This window comes from Saccoglossus kowalevskii, chromosome 16 (genome assembly GCF_978046115.1).
Source record: "Saccoglossus kowalevskii chromosome 16, keSacKowa6.1, whole genome shotgun sequence".
In the NCBI taxonomy this organism is placed as follows: domain Eukaryota; kingdom Metazoa; phylum Hemichordata; class Enteropneusta; family Harrimaniidae; genus Saccoglossus; species Saccoglossus kowalevskii.
The window spans coordinates 29778899-29802137 of NC_140656.1; the positions used below are offsets into that span (position 1 = coordinate 29778899).

At 34.8% G+C, this 23239-nt stretch overlaps 1 protein-coding gene across 1 annotated transcript; it reads right to left on the reverse strand.

Annotated features, from left to right (window-relative positions):
* Nucleotides 1-7109: 7109 nt before the first annotated feature.
* On the reverse strand, nt 7110-20145 carry LOC100374009 (atrial natriuretic peptide receptor 1-like). Its single transcript, XM_085490981.1, has 25 exons — nt 19994-20145; nt 18761-18870; nt 17765-18003; nt 17570-17678; nt 17120-17319; nt 16675-16782; nt 14789-14924; nt 14480-14607; nt 14269-14383; nt 14070-14151; nt 13545-13674; nt 13237-13446; nt 12807-12911; nt 12041-12112; nt 11697-11872; nt 11410-11564; nt 11050-11242; nt 10726-10863; nt 9601-9724; nt 9447-9515; nt 9048-9321; nt 8761-8855; nt 8288-8361; nt 7845-7880; nt 7110-7155 (listed from the first exon to the last, which is right to left on the reverse strand). The coding sequence occupies exons 1-25, from the start codon at nt 20143-20145 to the stop codon at nt 7110-7112; spliced, it is 3276 nt and encodes a 1091-aa protein (XP_085347107.1).
* Between the last annotated feature and the right edge of the window lie 3094 nt (nt 20146-23239).

Sequence of the window (23239 nt, forward strand, 5' to 3'; positions counted from 1 at the left end):
CTAGCGAAATTCACGTACGAAAATACCTAAATAAATACGAACAATAACAAATCCCGGCCTTTGATCAGTCCTGAGCAAATAAAAAATACGCAAACATGCTCTTCGATTTGAAATGGGTAGATATAAAATATAGAGATAGTAAATATCCTTCTTATTTGTAATCTATACATAAAAAACAAGAAAGATTTCCCATTAAAATATGACAATATGCAGAGGTAAGAAGTAAACTTATCAAAATGTCAAATTTTATACTAAAACCATCTAACGATCGAAGAACCACATATGGTGATGAAACACTTGCTAAGTATACATTTAATTGCTTTAACGTGATTGTATTTTAAATCAATGTCCAATGTCATGATCACACAAACATACTAAACCTTTCAGGTCCCATATTACAAAATCACAAATATATATTCCTAGAATTACGATGTAAAAAGGTTCTTACTAAATTGTTGTTTGTTGAGAGAGTATATTGCGTGATTTTAACAGAATGTTATGTCTGATATTTTTGTTCCAATTAAACATTTCTCATTTACCGACGAACGTATTGATATGGACCAGCGGATATTGAAAATACCGGAATACAGCAGTGACCGATACATGGTAATTGTCTTTGGTAATTAACGAATCAATAATCGTTATGCCAATATTTCAGTTATTCGCTTCGTAAAACCATTGGGTACACTGCGATGATGTAGACGAGAGTGTACAAGCAGTGTATTTTTTTAAATAAAAAGTCGTTTGTCATTTTTAATTCATTGAAACATCGGGATATCTATGTACAGTTACTAAATACAATTTACCGGCACTGGGTCAAAGCCTTCTTATACAGTTTAACAATATGAACGATATTTACTGTCCAGTTCTCGAAGACACGTACTAAAACGTACACAGTACTGGAATCAAGTAAAGTAGCTCACTGGTTTATTGTAGAAGACATGCCTGGCAAACACAATTATTAAACGTGTAGTACGTAACACGGAAAAACGAAAGTGAATACTTTTTTTCTAATACTGTTCTTTCAAGTAGCTTAGTTTACAATTAATTATGTACACATTTATCTTTCCGCACCACAGGTACTCACGGGAGAATATATAATATATATATATAAATACATCATCTGAAAGCTTAGATATAGCCAAATACAGTAGTTCATACGACGTGCCAATGTTTGTTTATGGAATTACCTGCAGGCCAGTACCGCTATTGTGCTTTTTTACTTTTCCGACTATTGGTAACACCATGTTAACACTTCCTGTCACGTGAATTACCTGTTGCATGGCGTGCAATGGTAAATTCGGCAAAATCTCTGTCTGAAAAATCCTTTCGTTTTATTGTGTTTACATACTGACCTTCTTCGCTAAAGACTGAGCATTGAGTCTATCCTATCCCAGAATTTTGATTCGTTCATGAGAGATACGTTTATATTGACTTGATTCAATTAACCCATAAGAGGTTTTATTCCTTGAATGTTTTCTTAGAATATGTTTATCAGTAAACATTTCGTTTGATGTTGATGTATATTCCTGGATTGTTTAGTTACTACAGTGTAGACATATACGCTGAATTCCTTGCTCACATTATGAAGGCAGCTTCACACGACAAAAACGCTGTTCAAAAGAAGATTGGCAACCTACATATTCAACAAGTTCAAATAGTTGATATTTCTTGAGCACATTGAATGTAGTTGAAATCTTTTTCAGGTGGTACAGTTATTGTTCTGTAAGTATAACGATGTCATTTTAAACGTTATCTATACGTGATGTGTTTGTTGTAAAACTGGACACATTCAGATAATATCGTGCGTCCTGTAATTTTTAGTAAGAACACTATTAACTAAATAATTGACCTCTATCAACGCGTTATCAATGCTGGCTCAGCGTATAGATGGGTTTCCTCCGGTATGAATGAACACTCATATGTTACTGGTACTACCTTATTCGTATACTGTACTACACCAGTACTAGTGTGTCAGTGAGAAAGGTGAATTGTAATTTGCATTAATTACAGGATGTACAGCATATACCAGGAGCTAGAAAGGCAAGAATTAAGGAACGATGGACATTTAATTCAACATGCGAATAAATAATATGCTTTTGTTTAACTGTGTACTTGCATAAAAAATTGCATCTTGATGAATGATGCAATAATGTATAACCGTTTTCTAGTAAATGTTGTGTATGTTTGTTCTCACTAGCTTTATATATTTTACATCGGGAGTATAACAATTGTCTCAGGAAATCCATTGAAGTAACAGTAACGTGGACCATGGCGGCGTAAGCAGAGTGAGGCATTCATACACTATATAATTGATAGATAGATATGTAAGTATTACACGCTATAAGCGTACGAGCGCTTGTTGGTAAAATGAACCCAATATTTCGTTTACAAGCACTTGCTATGTAACTAACATAAACAGTAATCATACACCACGTGATACCCACTAATGACACCACACTGTAATTATCTGCGGTGCAATGCTCCATGGGATGTCACCTCTCGTAGTGATGTAATGCCATGGTAACTAATGATATTACAAAACATTTTCAATTATAATTATTTCTATTGTATGTAAATGCTATATCATAATTTGGTTAGAATGTAAAACGAAATGACTTCTCAAACAGAGATTATGATGAATTAACCATTGTACGATAAGTTTGTGTATAGGCACATCTTTCAACAGGTCATTTGCGTGACTGGAAGTGTTAAAATGGTGTTTTAGTCGGAATTGTAACAAAACGAGCCCAATAGAGGCCTTTAGGTAATCCTCTTAATGAACATTGATACGGCATATGAACTAATGCATTTTCCTATATCTAAGATTTCATATAATGTATTTATATATCCTCCCACGATATTTTAATTCCCACGTGGGCAAAATTTGGTACATAACTCTACTAGCAGCAGTTACTCGTGTCTCCTGACGTGAAACCGAGTGAAAATATTGTAGGATTATTTATTTATCACATGCATATTTCAACAATATGACATACTAGTAGTGATACGCCAGAGTGCTGACAGTCCTGCTGAAATAGTACCGAATACAAATATATCACTGTATGCACCTCGTATATTAATGTTGTTGCCGTATCGGTGTTGCATAATCTGTATGGCGATTTGCAGTTCAGTGTAATGATTTTCTATATTTATGTAACAAAAGTCCTGGCAAATGAATCTGATTGGTTCGTGCAAGCAGATTACCCCCCTTGACGTCATGGCTGTCTACCACAAAATTACCAATAGCTCAAGATGTGTATGATATAAAGCTGCATATATGTGAAACCTCATCTCAAATTCCTCAAATCTCAATTTCTCTGCACACAAAGGCTAAGAACAAATCAAAGTTACATATCTGATATTGAAGGGTTACTCAACCTCTATTTTCGAAAAGAAATAAAAACTAGTCACAGTATTAACTGCACCGCGTGAACTCTTCGAAGAATATGTTTTTAAAATGCCAAATTATTGTGAAATGCTAGAATTTGAGCTACTTGAACTTCGTTAAACTCTGAACGTGCGTTGCGACTAGTTTATCGACTGCGATTAAACAAATAATTCATGATTACAGAGAAACATTGGCATCAGTTTAACTAACTTATGAACTAGTTCTTCCATTGGTTTTTACGCATTTTAAAAGTAAATCGGCAAGCTGTAGTTAGAAAACGACGAAATCCTCAAATGCGATGTAAAAACACATATTCGGTATATAGCAAGAACATTCAGATTGATGATATTTCAAAATTTGTTCACCAAAAGTGTTATGGTCATTAAAACGAGCTATGTTTTGTTGTAATTGAAGGTGACTAAACAATCGCGTCACAATTTCAAATTATGTGTTAGATTTCTGGCTCTGTTCGTTGCACCGCATTGGGTGCCCCAGGTCGCCTTGAGCCTTTCCCACAAAACTACCCGAATTACCGAACAATGTTGCTGAGTTTTCCATGACATTTCCGATCGTAAGATACGTGAAAAAAGACATAGACACTAGATACATTCGCCTTGTCTGCAGTCAGTGGCGAATTTGGCAAAATGTATTGGGGGGGTCCAAGCTACGCTTAAAATATACGGAGCGTAAATCGCAGAGAAGCTATGCGTAATCCAGATGATATGAATTGTCATGCGTATGGGAGGGGCCCTGGCCCCCTGCCCCCCCCTCTGGATCCGCCACTGTCTGCAGTCGTGTACAAAGGAGACGGTGCAAATTTCGGGATTTTCCACAATAGCTTAAATTGTCCAGAGTAAAGTGTCGAATTAACATGTAATATACAAACAATAATTATTGATATCAATACAATACGCTTGTTGGCGGGACAAGCTCAGGTATATACAACGCTAACTATATGTCGTGAAGACATTCGTAACTAGCAGCCACTGACCTCTGATCCACGCAAAGTTGTGTTAAGTAGGTTGTATACCCTCCCACACGAGAAAAAGGACATCTCTGAATAGTTCGTAAGAGGATGTATTTCTATAGTGACATCATATACACACGTTTGGTTTGCATGATGTTGTGGGGTTATTTAGAATTTACAGCTTGCATGTTTAAAGCGAACATTATAAATATATATTACAGGAATGTTATAAACACATTGTTTGCGATTTATCCTGGTAATCACGTGATCGTGCCAATGGCTGCAGCCATTGTTTGAACATATCTTCACTCTGTCATTTCTTAGAGTTTTATATGAACTATGTAAGATAGTGCATTATCAGTTAACAACCGCGCGTTACTGTGGCTGGTTGGTTAATGAATAAAGCTAATGTGCATTCCTTTGGGTCGAACCTAGTATATCTACAGTGTAATTTTTATTTGCCAAACGAGTCAAAATACCAAATCACTACGCTCCATTCGTAACAATACTAACAACATTACATCAGTGCATACGAGTGGGTGTTATTAAAGATTTACACATGGTATTTGTTTTAATATTAACTTGCCCAGTACTAGGCATTATTAGCGATTAGCATATAGCATATAGGAGATTCGGAGTTAGTTATAAGTCAAGTAATACCTACCTGACCTCAGACTACAAGTTTCTCTATAAAATTAATTTTATGCGAGATTGGGACATGATTACCTTAAACAAATATATTTTGAATCCATGGTCACTGGACAATTTGTGCGCATTCCACAAAAGTAGAAAGTACGCACACGCTTCACCAATGTCAAAAGTTAATTTTCGCGGTTTTGTGATAATGCATGTTGCATTCTGGGAGGCAACCTGAACAAATACCAACTGCTTCTCACACTACCACGTGTTATCTGCGGTAAAATTGTTGTGTATGTAAATTGAAATAAACACTAGTGATATTGTGTTAATATTTATTTGTTTATGGAAAAGATTAGTATATTGGTGGTATTACAAGTCAGAAAGCATCAAACAAACACACGACTGACACATATTATCAATAACAATAACAAACTGGTAAGGCAACATATCAATTCCTAAATTACAAGATTAAAGTATCACTTCAAAGGTGATCTCAACTAAACTATCCTCTTGATACCGTGTGAATCTGTAACCGTGCAACTTTAAACATTCATTGTAACTAATGATGGATATGACATGTGAAGTCAATATTATCGTTAAAACAAATGGTTAGGAAATGACATATTGATCCACATACATTCCTGTATTCAACTAATGCATTGTTTGTCATAGTTTTACTGATGATATTCAATATACATGCACATTTACAGTGTTCTTACTATAATTAAATAAAAATGCGCAAATCGAATCTCTGACGTCAAAACAACATATATATATATATATATATATGCACACAAATAAAGCATAGTATATCCTACTCAGTTGAGATTTGCCTAGAGACAAATTTGTTCATCGGCAATACATCAATTGGGATGAATTGTATAAATATGGCTAATGATTGGTATTGTGGAACACGGAGCCTGTCAACCACAGAAGTTCGAAACCACGTGTCCACTGCCGAATCGAACAAACAAGGTACTGAGAATTGTTATTTTAAAATAAGACGGATATTGGAGACAAATGACAATTCTTTAACAGCTTCACACAAGTTGTTCATTGTTCGGTCTATATCCGAACACAATACAATACAACGAAACGTATACTTTGTGTGCTATAAGCATATTCATTAAATGTTCATCATTGTATGTTTCGGATAAGATACATGGATTGCATTACTTATCTTATAATCATTTATATATTTATGAAATATATATTTTATTTTACAATTACACACTTTCATGAATAGACTTTCACAGTTATCAAACTAATACCTAGCAGAAGTAATATAAATCCATTGATTACTGTAACCAAGCTCTTGGTGAAATTACACAGTAAATCAAAAAGTACAAAAAGATGATTCACAGTATTTCGATACATAGCGTAACTGTTGTAGAATTGACCGTTGAGAATCTAAATATTAAATTTACAAATCAGAAGATATACAAACAAGTCAGTGCTGAACATTAAGTGTAGTCAGAGGCGCACAGTCTACTAACTAAATTAATGAACTTCAAAGTTAAGGAAGTGTTACACAATAAAACAATAAAATATTTACTTATTCATGTTCATACTTTCTACTGGGGTACTAAATACTTACTAATCCGGATGTACTATATAACTTGAGCAAGATTTCATGCTAATTAATATGATATCTAATCGTGGTGGTGATCGGAAAACAATTATTCGAATTGATGTATTGTAACCTTAAAAAACAAAGTTAATGACGGCGACGACGAAACCTACATTTCCTCATATATCTTTCCCTTCATTAACATAACGGGTAAGCTATATAAATAACATTTCTTGAACGACATTTATCTGTAAAATTGTATATATTCACGACAGATAACCACATTAACAGAAGAACAATGCATTTACGCTATGTATGGTTTAAAATATAACAGTATTATAGCTTTATCATTATGATTTGTTGATTATTTCATGTTATGTGTATATATTAAACATAAACTATAATATAGCATTTGCAAGCAATTCTTCCTCACACAGCTCCAGTTAAAATAGGTTACTTGTGCAGTCCAAAAAGATGTTATCATTTTAATATGTTAATAACTATAGTGACTCCGGAAAAACTTCGGACGTGTAAAATCATGCTTACAGAGGTCTTTCATAGTCTCCACCGACATCAGCGGAAGTCATCCTATACAAAGAAATAAAATCAAAAGTGAGACACCTAGGTTGACCAATCGTGAAAACTTGTCGGTATCAATTGCTGTGGTTTAATATTTTTTGGGGAAAATACTAAAATAATTCAAATTCACAATAATTCAGATTAACATTCCCATTAATGCGAATGAAAATATTCCACAATTATTCATAATAATATACGCCGAGATCTTGTTGAGAGCGAGTGGGCCATAAGATGTATCTCTCAAATATTGCTTCATTTTCTTCCGTTAACTGCTTCCGCTCGACTGTTCATCTGACACTGTTCGTTATTCGCTATCATGTCAGGTGAACAGTAGTCGCAGTTTACAGCTGTGAATGGGTCTTTTGTTTTTCACAAAATAGGTAAGTCCCGTCATTAAATAAGCACTCTAGGACATTTCTTTAACTTTACTGGGGACTTTCCTGAATATTATGAGTTACAGTAATTCAGAATAAAATCGATTCTTTGTGAATTTTCGGATGTCAGGTCACCATTCAAAAGTGTTATTTGAAAAGAATGAAACAAAAATGTGAAGTCAATTCCCAGTTTTAGCTCAAATATCACTTAGATTTGAACGTGTAGTAAGTATTCCTAGCAACCATCCAATATTTTTCGAGATAAATCTGTATTATCTCAGAGTTTAATCTTTCAATATTAAACAGAGCATATACGTTACTTACCGTTCACCTATAAACTTTTCACTTGACATTTGTTCACTGAAACAAAATATAATTAACCAATTATGCAACTGCTGTCACTATCACATTGTTTGAAGCAATGCCACTATATTTTGTAGAATTGAAGAGATGAAGGTACACTGTAATTTGTGTGAAGCCATTTGTGTAATATTTAAGTTACATCGGTGTGTGTATGTCTGTCGGTTAGACAGTCTGTGTGTCTTCATTCGGTTTGGTATTTTCTACGCCAGTACATACAAGCGCCAGCTATAAATGGTTCCAACATAGTGATCGATCGTACAAATCTTTCTTGACAAATGAACAATTATCAATTTACAAAGTGAGATTGGAAACCTAATTGAAATGTAGATTACACCACTTCAACAATAAATGCATGATTGAAAAAAAAATCCTAAATGTAGTCCTCAGAAGGTATAAACACTTACTTTGACAGTTTAGGCAAAGGCTTTGCATATCCATCTTTTCCGTATAAGAAATATGTTGTCAATAGTCCTTTACCCTTCAAATATATATATATATATATAAAAGATATATTGTGATTGTTCCATCAAGACAACAAATCCTTATCAAAATAGGTCGTATTCTAATAAATTAATTTCATAAACAAGATAGCATGTTTGTGTGTAAAAGAGCGGACGAATATAGTGAAATAAATGTATCCATAACATGTTTCTTAAATTGCGTACAAAATAATCGTGCAGTTAACTGTTATAATTTATAACTTTTAGTGTTAATATTAGCGAAACATCGATATTATGTTATACTCAAGACGGTGTAAAATCTAGCCATACATACGAAACCACAGTTTAATCATATTTAAATGGCCTTGAAATGACATAATAGTAAAATTTATTGGAGTATGGAATATTTGATAGTACACTGGCTGATGAAAACTAACCTTAACTTTAACTTCTCCACGTGGTACCATATTGTATCCTTCATCAAGGTCTTTCAATGATGTATATAGTTGTTTACTGACATGGATATGACATGCTGCAATATATCATCAGTGTTGTTACAATACATTGCTTTTAGGTGATTCGATAGCACAATGTGTAATCAGTACATCTAATTACTGATATATTTTATATTACAACACAACAAAGCATCCATTCATATAACTGGAAAATAGATGTGAATCACAACAAAATGTCAAAACTGAATATCAACAACACAGTTACTCACATTTTCCTGTCGATTCCATTCGCGACGTCATATTCACTGTGTCTCCGAACAAACAATATCGAGGCATAACCAACCCAACAACACCGGCTACTACAGGCCCCGTATGTAAACCAATGCGCAACTGCAGTTTCTGATTTGGGCGATGACGTATTTTAAAAGAGGTAGTGAAACTGAGGATATCCAGAGCGCAATTAGCTATTTCTGCTAAATGGCGGTTACCATTTCGTTGTGGAAGACCTGATACGATCATATAAGCATCACCAATGGTCTCAACCTATGACAATGAGAGAGTTATGTGTTAGCAACATGCATAGCAGGGTGACGGTAAATGATTACTCGATGAATGGTTCTGATGCTGTACCTGTATTACAACTAAACTTCTTGATTGACAAAACATACCTTATACACGTCATGGTTTCCTATAATCTCATCCAAACAACCATATAAATCATTCAGAAAATTGACAACCTGAAATATCAAGGTAGTCAGAATAAGTCTATATCAGGATTGCTCGATGTTCGTGAATGTATGTACGCTATAGCAAAACAATCACCTGCATTGGAGAACTTTCTGCAGTCAATTCAACAAATCCGACAATGTCTGAAAAGTATATTGTACACGATTCGTAGTCTTCGGGAGGAACAGTTTTACCAAGTTTCAAAGCTTCTGCTACCGTTCTGAAATCGCCAAGCACAAAGGTAAAATTTAGTGGACGAAACATTGGAGTGCATTGGGATCTATATGTAAATATGTGTGTATGTATGTGTGTGTACGTGCATAATGTATTTTCAAAGCTTTAATGGTCTTTATATAAGGTGTTACGGTTAAACTAAACTTTCACCCTCTTATGTGAATTATGCATACTACATGACCAATCACATGACAAAATTACTGAGCGACTCACAATTAACACACGGGTGAGTATTATATTCCTACACAGTTACAAGGAACACGTTCAAATAAGTTGTATAAACATGCACAACGATACGCAAGATCACTCAACCAGACATTAGGGAATGATTTATTGTGACAGTCGTGCTTCATTGAGACTAGACTAGAAGTGACGTATTTAGCCTGGTTTACTCTCGGCGTAATCTTGTACGAAATGGTAGTTCTTCAATACCTTCACAAACACACAAACACGAGCGTGACATGGAAATAACACAACACAGTTTATAAAACTACCAGCCCGTCCAATATAATATGCAAACATCTACCAATGAGCAGTGTCCATACTGAGTAGCAGTTCAATCATCACAGAACACGTGACACATTCACCTGTTTGTAAGTAACATCCAATCAGTGATCTCAACCAAGCAATGTACACGTGTCAGTTTATTTGGGCCACGTGCCATATGCACCCGCTCGTAGGTACCGTCCAATATGCGCATGTCCGTCTAATCGGGTTGCCTGCCAGGCACGTCGCCTTCCAAAGACAATACGTTTCATTGATGGATGTTTGCTGGTACAGCTTCCATATAACATACCGGGAATTCAAGTATATATTGCAGTGAAAAATATTTGGACAATTATCACAGATGACCAACATTGTGTGTACGCGTAAAAATGTATTGTCAAATCTATATTCATTTGGTCTTCATAAAAGAGTAATATCATTACACCACGTGTATTACTTTGATATCATATGTACAATGAGCAACAACAGAGATATACTAACATTGGTAACATTCTATAAAGTAGCTGGTCTGTTTTCAGTTTTTCCTCCAAAACTTGACCAGTTCTTTGTTCAACGATTTCTTCAAGGTTGTTGGCATATTTCTCCATCATATTTAGTATATTATCCATGATACTGATTCTGAAAGTCAAAGATGATTGTGATGATACTAGTGATATATAAGATTAAATATGTGGTAAAATCAGTGTGAGAAAGCCATCAAAGTATGGAGCGATGTAATGTCGGGTGTGAACACTGCCTATTTCACATGTAACAAGCCAATAAAGGTACATACAGCACTAAGACTTTATTCAGCAATTTACTCACTCTTTTCCGTTGCCCATGTTTTTTATATCGAGTCTAATACTGGAAAACGATGGCCTACTATCTACATTTTCAGACCAACATTTCATCATCAAATTAATAATGTTGTATCCATATTCGCAATTATCGGGATTAAATAGCAGTATCGTTGGTCGATATGGAATACTTTCACCATTACGAATACGACTCACAACATCTGAAATGTTAATAACAGTAGTAATAACACACATTACAATTTTAATTACCATTACATTAAGTAATAATTAATATTAAGCGATGTATTTGACCACTTAATCGGTCACAAAAGAATTTATTCAAATTAAATCGATTAATTGATTGATTCATTCATTCATCATGATTAACCTCGAGGTGTAATATTGTCGAAACAATAAGGTCCAGTTCGTTCCAAAATCTCAAATATTATCACAGCAAAACTGTAGACGTCTCCCTTTTGTGTCCCACACGCTGGGGGAAAATTCATACGTAGGATTTCCGGAGCTGTCCAGAGTTTACATAGTAATCAATAAGACATAATGTAAGATGAGTATATTTATACTCACTCAAATGTGCTTGATTTCAATGTTAAAACGCCACATCGAGTATACAATAGCTTAGAAAGTAACAACGGTTGTATAACGATTGGAAACTTACTTAAAAACTTGTCATTATCATCAACATTCTCAGCTTTCATTTGTCCTGAGTAGAAACTCTGCAAACCATAGTCAGTAATCTTGACAACCCAGCGATTATCTACCAAACAATTTGACGATTTCAGGTTGCCATGAGAACCACATCCATGTCTATTCTTGTGAAGATATTCCATGCCCTGTCGGAGATCGATGGGTATATCATTAATACATAGGAAATTGTGTCATGATAATCAAAATGTAAATCCAACAATGACGATGAAGAGGCAGTATTTCATGTGACGTGTTATTTGCACAAAGGATAAATCGTATATCAGCTGTATACCATATCATCTTTAAATACTAACCTTAGTAATGTCAGTCATGAAGGACAATTTGAATGTGTCGTCCAAACGTATTTCATCATTTTGCAGAACATCCTGTGAAATGTGTTAATTCCAATACATTTGTTGTTATTTTACAATAAAGAGCAAGTCAAAATAGGATGTGCAATACCTTTATTGCAAACAAGATGATGTTCAGCAAAATTGAAGCGTACAAGATTAATTGATTTCAAAAAGTCAGTAATGTATATGTGCTTAACATTTTTAACACAACCCGTTATATCAATTATATTTGTAGGAAGTACAACTTCTACATATTATTCCAGGGCAAATATTTATGCAGTCAACATTTCTTCAAAATAGTAGTAGCGATTGAGAGGAAGTGGAATGTGAAATAAATACACAAACAAATGTATTATGGTGTAAAGAAAATACATACACTCAAAATAGACAGGAATTATTGTTTATTTTAATTAATTAAGGAATCGTAAGCAAAATAATTAAAGCCGCATAGCAGCATTGTCTGTTTGACGTTTGAAGGCAGGATATGCATGCCACACCCGTGATGTACCGGAGTCTTGTCAGGGAAAATAAGTAAAAAGTGAAACAACTAAATTAAGCCATAAAAACATTGTCACAAACTATACATACAAATATTATTCTGATATTAACATTCATGAACCAAATCTACGACCATGTTTTCTAGTATTACACCAAACTGAAAAACCATGCTAGTGGGAATGTCACAATCATTCAAAACTCGTCATGAAATAATATTACATAAACTCACCACAAGACTTCCTCTTTCACAGTACTGCCATCCTAGGAAGATAGTGTTGCTTTCTAGACATGCACCGACAAATGGGTTCAGGTTTTCATGATTGAGTTGTCGTACCTTGATGGATATGTTAATGCCTTAGAATTCTTTCAAAATGTTTTTTTTTTATTTTTAAATATCAAAAATCCACAAATTAAGTTTTTTTATATTTAAATATTAAAATCTATTTTTGCGTATTTCTTGTAATGCTTTGCATAAAAAGGGGTGTTCTACAATTTTACATACTGTGACAACAAATCACCGTAATGAATTTTGCGGGGGATGGGTATTTTGTCTATAAGGCCTACTCACAGTGCGTAGGACAGTTATAATGATTATGTATGTTATGTATGTAAGCAATCATTCAAAAGTTGAATATAAGTTGATGTAACAATCTACTCACATCATTCAATTCGATGAGAACCCTGCGGTCTATTTGCATGTGCTCTTTGTTGATTTTCTTCAAAGCAACTACTACACCCCTATAGGTCGCTGTGTTGGAAAAGTATTTTAGTGTACGATTAGACGGCGCTGAACTCTTCCCATCGGTACTATAAGAATAATTAGAGGAATGCTTCGACAACGAATCACCACCACCACTTATCAAACTTGTCTGTAATCGAATGTTTATATATTGGTCAGGCGTGTTGTTAAAAGTTGGTCATTATGAGCATTGGAATTTTTAGTTTTTTGTTATTGCAATGTACGTACATGACTGCCACTGCTGCCACCACCCATACTCCCTGACTTCATTTTCTGTGATCCGCCTCCAGTGAAGTGCAGATCTTCCAAATGAATTTTCCATCTCATGTTCAATAAATCTGATTCATATTTACTTCGTCTTTAAAAAAAACAAGAGAAAATAGTCATAGACTAAAATAACCTTATTACATGTGATAAATTGCAATAATTTGAATAACGTGTAACAATAAAATCACGCATGTAATCGTGACCAGAGAATTCATGACATGGTATGATTTCTACAACAATGTTTCTACGAAGACAGTGACATATATCTGCAAAAATATATCAATGTATGTACTCTGATTGTTTGATGTTACTACTACGGGAAAAGTCAGTGTCCAATAATTGAGATTTAAATGTGTTTATACTTTGAATAAAGGTCACTTCCGGTTATAAGGAGCTAGTTTGTGTATTCTTAGAGTTTGTATAGAGTTGCCAACCAAGGGCACATATATGTCAGTTGAATAAATCAACATAAACCATCACACTTACCTGTACAGCCAGACAAATAAAATCGTTACCATGACGATGACAATGGTGCCTGCAATAAACCCTACAATGTAAATATAGCTATCTGCAAAACAAACAAAATTGCGATTAATAATTATTTGTTTTTTATTTAACCTATACTTGAAGTAAAAGTACTATATATCATATTTTGTCAAATGCTACATTATTGCTAGTTACTTACTATCATCTTCCTTACAGAATTCTCCATTAAATCCACACACAGGTACATCAGGCGGTGCGTACTGGTGTCCCACTTTACCACCTGGCCAACGAGGATCTCTCAATTGTCGAAATTCCTACAATCAAAGTCAGTTTAAGAATATTAATAGGAATCATATCAATTATTTAAACTCATGTTCAATTTTATAATCGTTTATTTTAAATTTTCTCACCCGGGTACCGTCTTCTAAATTAACAACTTCACTTATTTTCTCAAAAACTCCATTAGGCTGTAAATCAGTAATCCAATAATCTGGTTCTCTGTCACCGTAAGCATCCGTCATGACCATTCCAGTCATACCTTTAGTTATAAAAGTGCCCAAACACATTTGCATATTACAATCATATTACTTGTATTTTGGTTGTACAGTTTGTCTATTGTAATTCAGTAAATTGTTTAAGTGATCCAAAATATGTGAAAAATAGAGAATGTGTATGTGCTGTACATGACAAACATGACAACATCAGTAACCGCACCATACCTTTAAAGAACATATTTGACATTGATTGAAGGAGATCTACTCCGTTTGTATGATCCTTTCCCTTGGATAGAGAATCATTGAGTGCCAGTGCATAAAGAATAATGGCGTCATAAAGAAACGCTGAATATTTATTGCCCTTTAAAAAAACATATAAAACATGTGGTGAGTCGTCCACTTTGATGGGCAGCATGTCTTCATGCTTCTCATTTTAGAATATATGATGTGTAAGTGTCAGGTATTGTGTCAGAAAGTTAGTGTGAAACTTTTACACAGTAAACTTGTTTTCATAATACTCTTTCTTGTAAATATTTAAAGCAAATGGGGCCATTGCTGTGGAACATTTTTTTTATTTAGTATCTTACCAGAGTGCAGATTTAAGTATGAAGAGATATATTTCGGATATAACTTTGGAATAAAATCTCTATATTTAGGATTGTTTATGGAAAGTACATCATCAATATATCGGAATATGAATTTGTTTTTGTGCTGTGTGTGTTTAACTAATGCTATTAGGAATTCAACTTCATACGAATAAATAAATAATAGGAACAATCATTACACACTCAAATGTATCAGCTTTACAGTTTACAGTGACAATAATCTTATGTGTGTAGCTATAATGATGATATAGTCATTGAAAGGTGCTGTATGACAAAATTGGCCACGTGATGTATTATATGGTTGGTGAACACGTGCAGTCCATTAAAATGTTGTACATGCACATGGCCTGAATTTAAATGCAGTGAATACAGAGGCTGAACCGTATTTAATTTTCAAATTGAAGGATGTGGTATATCAGTTTTCGTTCGGAAAAGAAAGTAAGTGTAAATTTAAAATGACTCACATTTCAAAAAATACTAACACAGTGTGGTCTTTGTAAGTAATACTAAACTTCTTCTTTGCAGATAGAAACGTTTTAATAACTATATATCTTTTTATCGAATCGCGTTAGCAGGGTCAGAAATCAGCTTGACTAATAGACTCGGACTCTGCACATGGTCCAACTTATGATGTAATTAGTACCAATTACGAAAATATTGAAAAAATTAAGTATGGACTAGAACTGTTTTTGTAGGAGACAGACTTCAACATCGAGATGCGGTGTATTCGCTTCTCTCGTGAAAGTACGGCCGCAGGATACACCGCATCACTCGTGAAAATAACTTCCATATGTAACGAAAGCCACGGGGAGGGTGAAGGGTTGTGTCATATTATCACGGGGTGACTACAATTTAGTGTATAGTCTGTCTGTTTGTTTGTTCAGGCGCTTTCTATTTGAATTGTAATTTCATTTATAACTCAAAATGTTGTTGCTGGATTTTTGTGAAATTCCCCTTCACACATGGTTCCACAAATTTCATTATGATAGAGATGTGATTATGGTTGTCATGGGAACTTCATTTTTTTGGAATGACTTTTCATCCATTTAATGAGCAGTAAATGATCGATGTTCATGACATATTAAGATGGGTTGCGTTCCATGGAAACAAAAAAGTGTTAAATGATAATTTATTGTCAGATAAAGTCATTGTAATGTGAAAAGTTGATGACACATTTTTTTAAACGTTTTTTAAACATAAATCAAACGAGTAGATATTAGGATAGATCACTAATTTGTGATAGATTCTTCGCCATTGCCAGATAAAATAAAGATATGATAAATGTGTTTTGTCATAGGAATACATACAATAGGGTTCAAGTATTGGTGAGATAAGTAATTTGGTAATCTGTGGCTAATGTGTGCTGGCTCGAGTGGGTGCCTTCTGGTGTGTTATCTCTAAAACTATTGCATGTACCAACAGTTGGCTATCGTTATATCTACATTTGTAAACAGTAGCCATGTCACGTGACGTTCTGATTTCAATTATTGTACTATATTTCATTACCTGTACACCTGCTGGTAATGTAAGCCCCCATGGAGGATCCTGTGCACGTCTGGCAACTTCCTTTGTAAACATGTCAACATCTGCTCCTGTCAGTCTTGCCAACGACATCTGAAATTGAGAATGAAGATAGTAACAATAAATGAATAAATTATAAATAAATAAATAAATAAATAAATAAATAAATAAATAAATAAATAAATAAATAAATAAATAAATAAATAAATAAATAAATAAATAAACAGTCAGTCATAGAGTACATTAACTTGTTATTGCCAGAGTATCGTGTGTCAGGTATACATATATCATTAGTTCAATGACAAATAGTATGTCGTATGTTACTTTGACTGTTTTCAATAGAATTGACAATTGAGCAATGCAATAAAATTCTTTAAAAAAAATTTGATGTCCAACAAAAAAATACTATTCCAACTGTTACTTGACTCACGTGAAATACTGATTCAAATGCTTCTCTTGCGTCATCGTTTCTCCCATCAAATCCGAGGTAGGTTTCCTGTGCCGTGATGACGTCATCACTTGGTAACATCTCAACAGTGTAGAATACATAGTCTCCTTTTGTCATCCCCATATCATAGGCTTCCAGTAATAACATTCGACGATCTTCTTGTGGTACGCAGATTACAATAACTTAGAGAGATATGTATTTATTTATTAGTTCATAGTGAGTAACTAATTTATCAAGTTTATAGTGGATCAGTCCCCCCCCCACATATACACATACACAGTATATCTGTAGCCCATGTTTAAATGTAAGAAATGATTATATTGTTTGTTTTTAACCAGTGGTCACAATCAGTCCTACGGTGTTGTTAATTGGCTAATATATTTCGGAACAAGTTGGGTTGACTCACTACAATGCATACTTGAATGTACTCACTTCTCCCTTCTTTCTTTATTTTGTTGAGTATTGACTGAATTTTCTTCCGTGTAGGATTATTGTTGTATACTGCCACGTACGGTAGACTCACATTGTTGTCATTGAATGTCTGCAATTTTAAGATGCATTCATATATTAAAAACGAAAGATTTACAGAATTAGGAAATATCTTTTCTCTATTAAATGCGTTCTTACCTTCTCAATTGCTTTACCAGCATCCCCGTACAACAAAAATGTAGAGTATACAATGACAGCACGATTCCAATTATAGCTAGCCATTATTTCCATCAGAAACACCCCAAGTTTAGTGAATGGTCCGAGTGAACGTCCGAGGGTGCTGTAGATGTTTTTATCATTGAAGGCTGGTGATGTAGCTACCCATGATATGATTGGAATGTTCCAAAATGCTGCCAACTGTCCAGATATCATACAGGCTGAAATATAAGGAAACATCATAGAAACATTCACATTGGGGTGCAGCTAAGGAGTGGATGAGCATTTCGAGTTCGAGACTGTAGGATGTTGTGGTGAATTCACAACAATTCTGTAGTGTAAATGGCATGTATACCACACAGTCAGCTGGCGTACAAGTGATAACAAAATAAATGCGATTCACTTTAAGGCCGTCGCTGATTGGCCCATGTGTTGGATGGCTATACCTCGGGTAAGTGTTCTATGGTCTTCGTATTTTCACACAAAAACGGCGACTGCGATCGAATTTGATTAGCAGTTGGCTCAATGTTACCCCAAAGGATTGTTGGCTGTGAAAGTTTTGTATTCCCCGGTAAGTGAAATGAAATTGTGTTTTAGCCATTTTTGTTAAATGGCGGTGGTCGTCGCGCCACACATGCGCGAAATATTGGTCTTATGTGACAAAGATTGCGACTTTGACTGATGCGCAGACTAACGATTACTGCGACATTATCAATCCTTAATTATATTATTTTTATAATGATTGGAAAATATCGAAGTGTTCACCTGCGGTAATTAATGCACGTCGCACCCAGGTCAAAACTTATACTTATATTTTCCATAAGAAGAGCACATTGAACTGTGAGAAAATCAATATTGAATGACACAAATGTCGCACATGCGCGGTGCGACGATCAGCACCCTTTAAGCTACATCTGGGGTTATGGGCACCTTGTTGTACTACCACTCAGACATTGGTGACTAGAAGTATGAACTTACCTGTGGAGCATGGTGGTCCAATGATTACGTCAACGTGCTCTTTGAGGTGCATATCGACTGTGTACCCGGCAGCCTGTTTGCTGTCACATGACGAATCACGAGTTACAATTCTGTAATACAAGTACAAAAGATTATTATAAATGCGTTGATTTGGTCAAATAAGGAACAAAATATACAAAAAACAAATAAGGGATTGAGACAACAACGCGTGATGTTAAACTGATTTATTTTAGGAAAAATAATAAAATAACACTATAAGAAACATGCTTCTACACCAACATAGACATATTGGACATTTTCTATAGTCACTAAAGACTAGAATTACTAACTAATAATTCATATGTATCATAGTTATCAATAGCTATTACTGATTGTTTTATTATTCTTACGATGGCAATTCCCAAAATATTGTATTCTGTTCTAGGATGTTATGAAAATACTAAACTGCGATTGGCTTGAATTTCTAACATTCAAAAATAAACAATCGCCTTGATCAGATTCATTGTGTTATCTTATCGTAGACATCAGAGATTTTACTAAGCACGTGACGGACGAAATATGAAAAAGGTTGAATAAAACATCGATGAATAACGGTCAAACCCTCATAATTGGCGGCATTGTCAAATGCCATATTTGTTTCGCTCTACCTGACTCACAGAATCGGAAATATAGGCCTTGCCAACAAACAAACAAATTACTGGTGATTAAATATAATATAAAGTTATAATATGAAAACTGTATACGGGTATAAAAACATTGTCTGACAATGTATATGAGTTTTCAAACCACGGAATTCCATAAAGCAAAGTAGTTAATAAATGGGGATTTCAAAAACAATATACAAACAGTTGTGTGTAAAATGGGCGGGTCTGTGTAAAAAAGCAAGGTTATTTGTTTGCACAATTACTAAAACATTACGAATAACACCCCTAAGATCGTTTCATATATTCATATAGGATGATATTATGCATGAAAGAAAGAAAGAATATTACTGCTTATTTATTTCTAGCTTTATGGACATATCAGGATTACAATTTGTGATGTGGTGTAACATACCCTTAAATTTGAAACGTCGTGCATTCGAATAGATTTTCCTAGCTGGAATGATAAATCTTGTCCCATTCTCCTGGGATTCAGAATTCGATTACTATTAGTCAAAATCTGCGTCTTTGTATGCGAATTAAATCTGAATATAGCTTGTATAAACATGAAAACATAAAGAAATTCACTTACTCGAATTCGAGATCTTCAACTAGATCCATCTCTTTAATTCTATCAATGGCGATGTTTATTGCCCCTGCACTGGTTGCTCCACTGAAATCCTTCGCTATTTGAGTGTTTGTCCAAGGAGCTAGGAATCCTAGTTTAAGTTTTAGTAAGGCCATTGAAGGAACGATACTGAACGTCACGAAGAAAATTAAACGTAACACTGTTTTAAAGGACATTGTCATTCGTCCAGCAAATGCGGTTGAAAATTCTAAAAGACAGATTTACTTAACAGTGTCGTTAGAAATTAATATCTTTGGCTATCTGATTTTAGTTTTTTCTTGTTTTGAATGGCGCAGCGATTGGTTGGTGCCCGATAAATGTCAAAATTCCCCGGGAGGGGGAAATCAACGGAAAAATAATAATTATCTTACCACGAACGTTGAAATTATCAGTTGGAACCTTGTAATTATCACATATTTATTGGTACTGACTGTGGTTGGCATGGTACTGTATTTATGACCCAGGAGCTCCCAACTTGCTAGAACGAGTTCGATTAGTATGAGTCCGGGATGCCCCCAAATAAGTGTTCTAATATTTATTTAGATAATTGTGTAATATTGAGCATACTAGGTTTTCCACATTTACATACAGTTATTATGTTATGCTTTATGTTGCAATGAATATTTATTTCATCAGAAATATAAATGTAATTACAAGCTAAGAAACATACACAACACACATGACTCTAACTGGTAATCACAGTAAGCGCCTCGCCACTGTAGGCACACGCGTGTCTAACCACGTCACAATCAATGTCCTGAAGAGAACATTTCCCAAACTGCGATTAATGAGCACAGTCCTGCAGCGACTAGTACCGAAGCATTGGAAAAGACCGTAATGTTGTCGACCAGCTGGAGTACCCTGAACAGATATCACGGCTTACATCACAAAAATCAAAAGTACACTAATACATTCAATATGCAAGGAGTAGCCACAAATATATTGAAAAAGTCAAAGACATTGAAAAAAACAACAACACACAGGCATATAAATACTAACTATCTAAGGTCATTATTTGCTCCAAGTAATCTGCAGTGCACAGACTTGATTTTTTTGATTTTTTTAATAATAGATGCAACCATTTTCTTATTGAGGGACCACAGATCATAACTTGAGGGGAGTTAACATCTCTAATTTTAAAAATGTCTTGATCAATATAAGTCTAATTTACAGGGAAACATTATTTTGATGCTTCCAGAGAACAATAAATTTGACAGGAATAATTCAAGAACTCTATCACAAAAACAATTAAAACAGCTTGGTGCATTATAAGCATCACATCCCTGTCAAATTCATGCTTATGAGCCCGACAGGCTAATTCTCAAACTTTCATCCAATCAGAGGATTCCAAATAAAGCTAATTCCCCACAATTGCTAGAGGGCGCTATAGCCAAACATTTGTCTTTATTCAACTGACATTCTTGTTGACCAAGTTGATATTCGTACTGGTACATAACTATGCGAAACATGTACTTTCCCCAACATTACTGCTTGCAGTTATATCTTAACTTCAATATTTCATTAATAGCCTGTTATTTAGTTGTGTAAAGGAAATATTTAGCATATACTGACTACATCAAATGTACGATGTAATTACATTTGAGGAATACTGTCGAATTCGTAATAACAAGTTGCAGCAATCATGGCACAGCTATATAAGAACCATTGAAGATTCAGATTCAGATTAAAATAAAAGCATTATCAAGGTCTACAAAATGCGATGGGCATTTTTGATTTCAAATTCGTTTTGCTCTCTTAAAATAGTAATTTTGTTTGGACAGTTAAACCGTTTTCACGTTATGTTAAAATATAGAACTTGAAGTAGTTCATAACAGAAACATAATTCACCCAAAAAACTGCGAATGACCACCAACATTAATTACGTAACTTTTAGCAAGAATTCAATACTTCATGATACCCAAATGTACTAGCCAATTACTTGACAATATGATAGACATTGGCCCTATTCTCCACCATGAGACAAGAAAATGATGGTGATAGACATTGAACACTCATAATACCTTAGGGACACATAGTAGCAACTCAGTCACCTTCCAGCGAACATAGAACTTCAAAAATAGTTAATCTATGCGATCGATACATATTACATGTACACAATGATAGTGTTCTAAGAAAAACAAGACTTATCGAACTTTTCTCGCTTACCAACCAGCGGACATGGATATTGAATCATATACCAATAAATAAATGAAAAGCGGTGATGGCAATTATGTTCCTTGGTAATAGTGTTGCGGTGCTATTGGTCAGAGCAAGCTCGAATGACGCGTGCGTGGAACATAGGCAGACTGGATTTCATCGATTTTTTTCACTACACATTTATTTAAAGTAGTCGTCGCGCCACGCATGCGCAAGATATATGGGTCTCATATAAACAAAGATGTCGACTTAGACTGTTGCGCAGATCAACGAGTACAAAATGAGACGTTACCAAGCTTTAACTAAGTATTTTTTATATGATTGGAAGGTAATGAAGGAATTCCCGGAGGTAATTAGTGCGAGTCGCACCTAGGTCTAATCTCATACTTGTGATACGCACTTGAGGAGCGCATTGGATTGTGGGAAAATCAATGTTTATAAACACAAATGTTGCACATGCGCAGCGCGACGACTGGCGCCCTTTAAATTGGTGTGTCCTTATATGTACATCTTTATCTATCTTTGATTACACAGTTGTAAATACATCAGATTAAATCTTCTACAAACAGGGGCGGCGGCACGAAATGTTACATGAAAGGGCGAGGTCTGCTCACCAACCTAGCGCCGAAGACGCGACCTTACTAGGAGGTCTGAGCATGCACCCCCTTACAAAGTTTGAAATCTGTTTCCTGCATTTTGAGGGGTAAATTTCGCTGACACAAAGGGTTTCGACCCCCCCCCCCCGTGCCCCGTCACTGACATACTAGATGTTTGGTGTAACTCTAACCAATAGCGTGGTATGACATCGAAGACAGCTAAACTATGGTTATGTCACATGTTGAGTAAGTATTGAGCTCGAACGGTGGGACACTGCAATGAACATGTAGATGGAAGTGCTTCAATCAGAGTACCGTCTATAGAAGCGAAAACGATGTTTGGGTGTGAAGTCGTTCGCTATTTCTATGTTTTTGAAACATGGGAATGTCTACATACAGTTACAAAATATAATTCACATAGACTGGGTTTAGGTTCTAGAAAATAATAGTTTGAGGA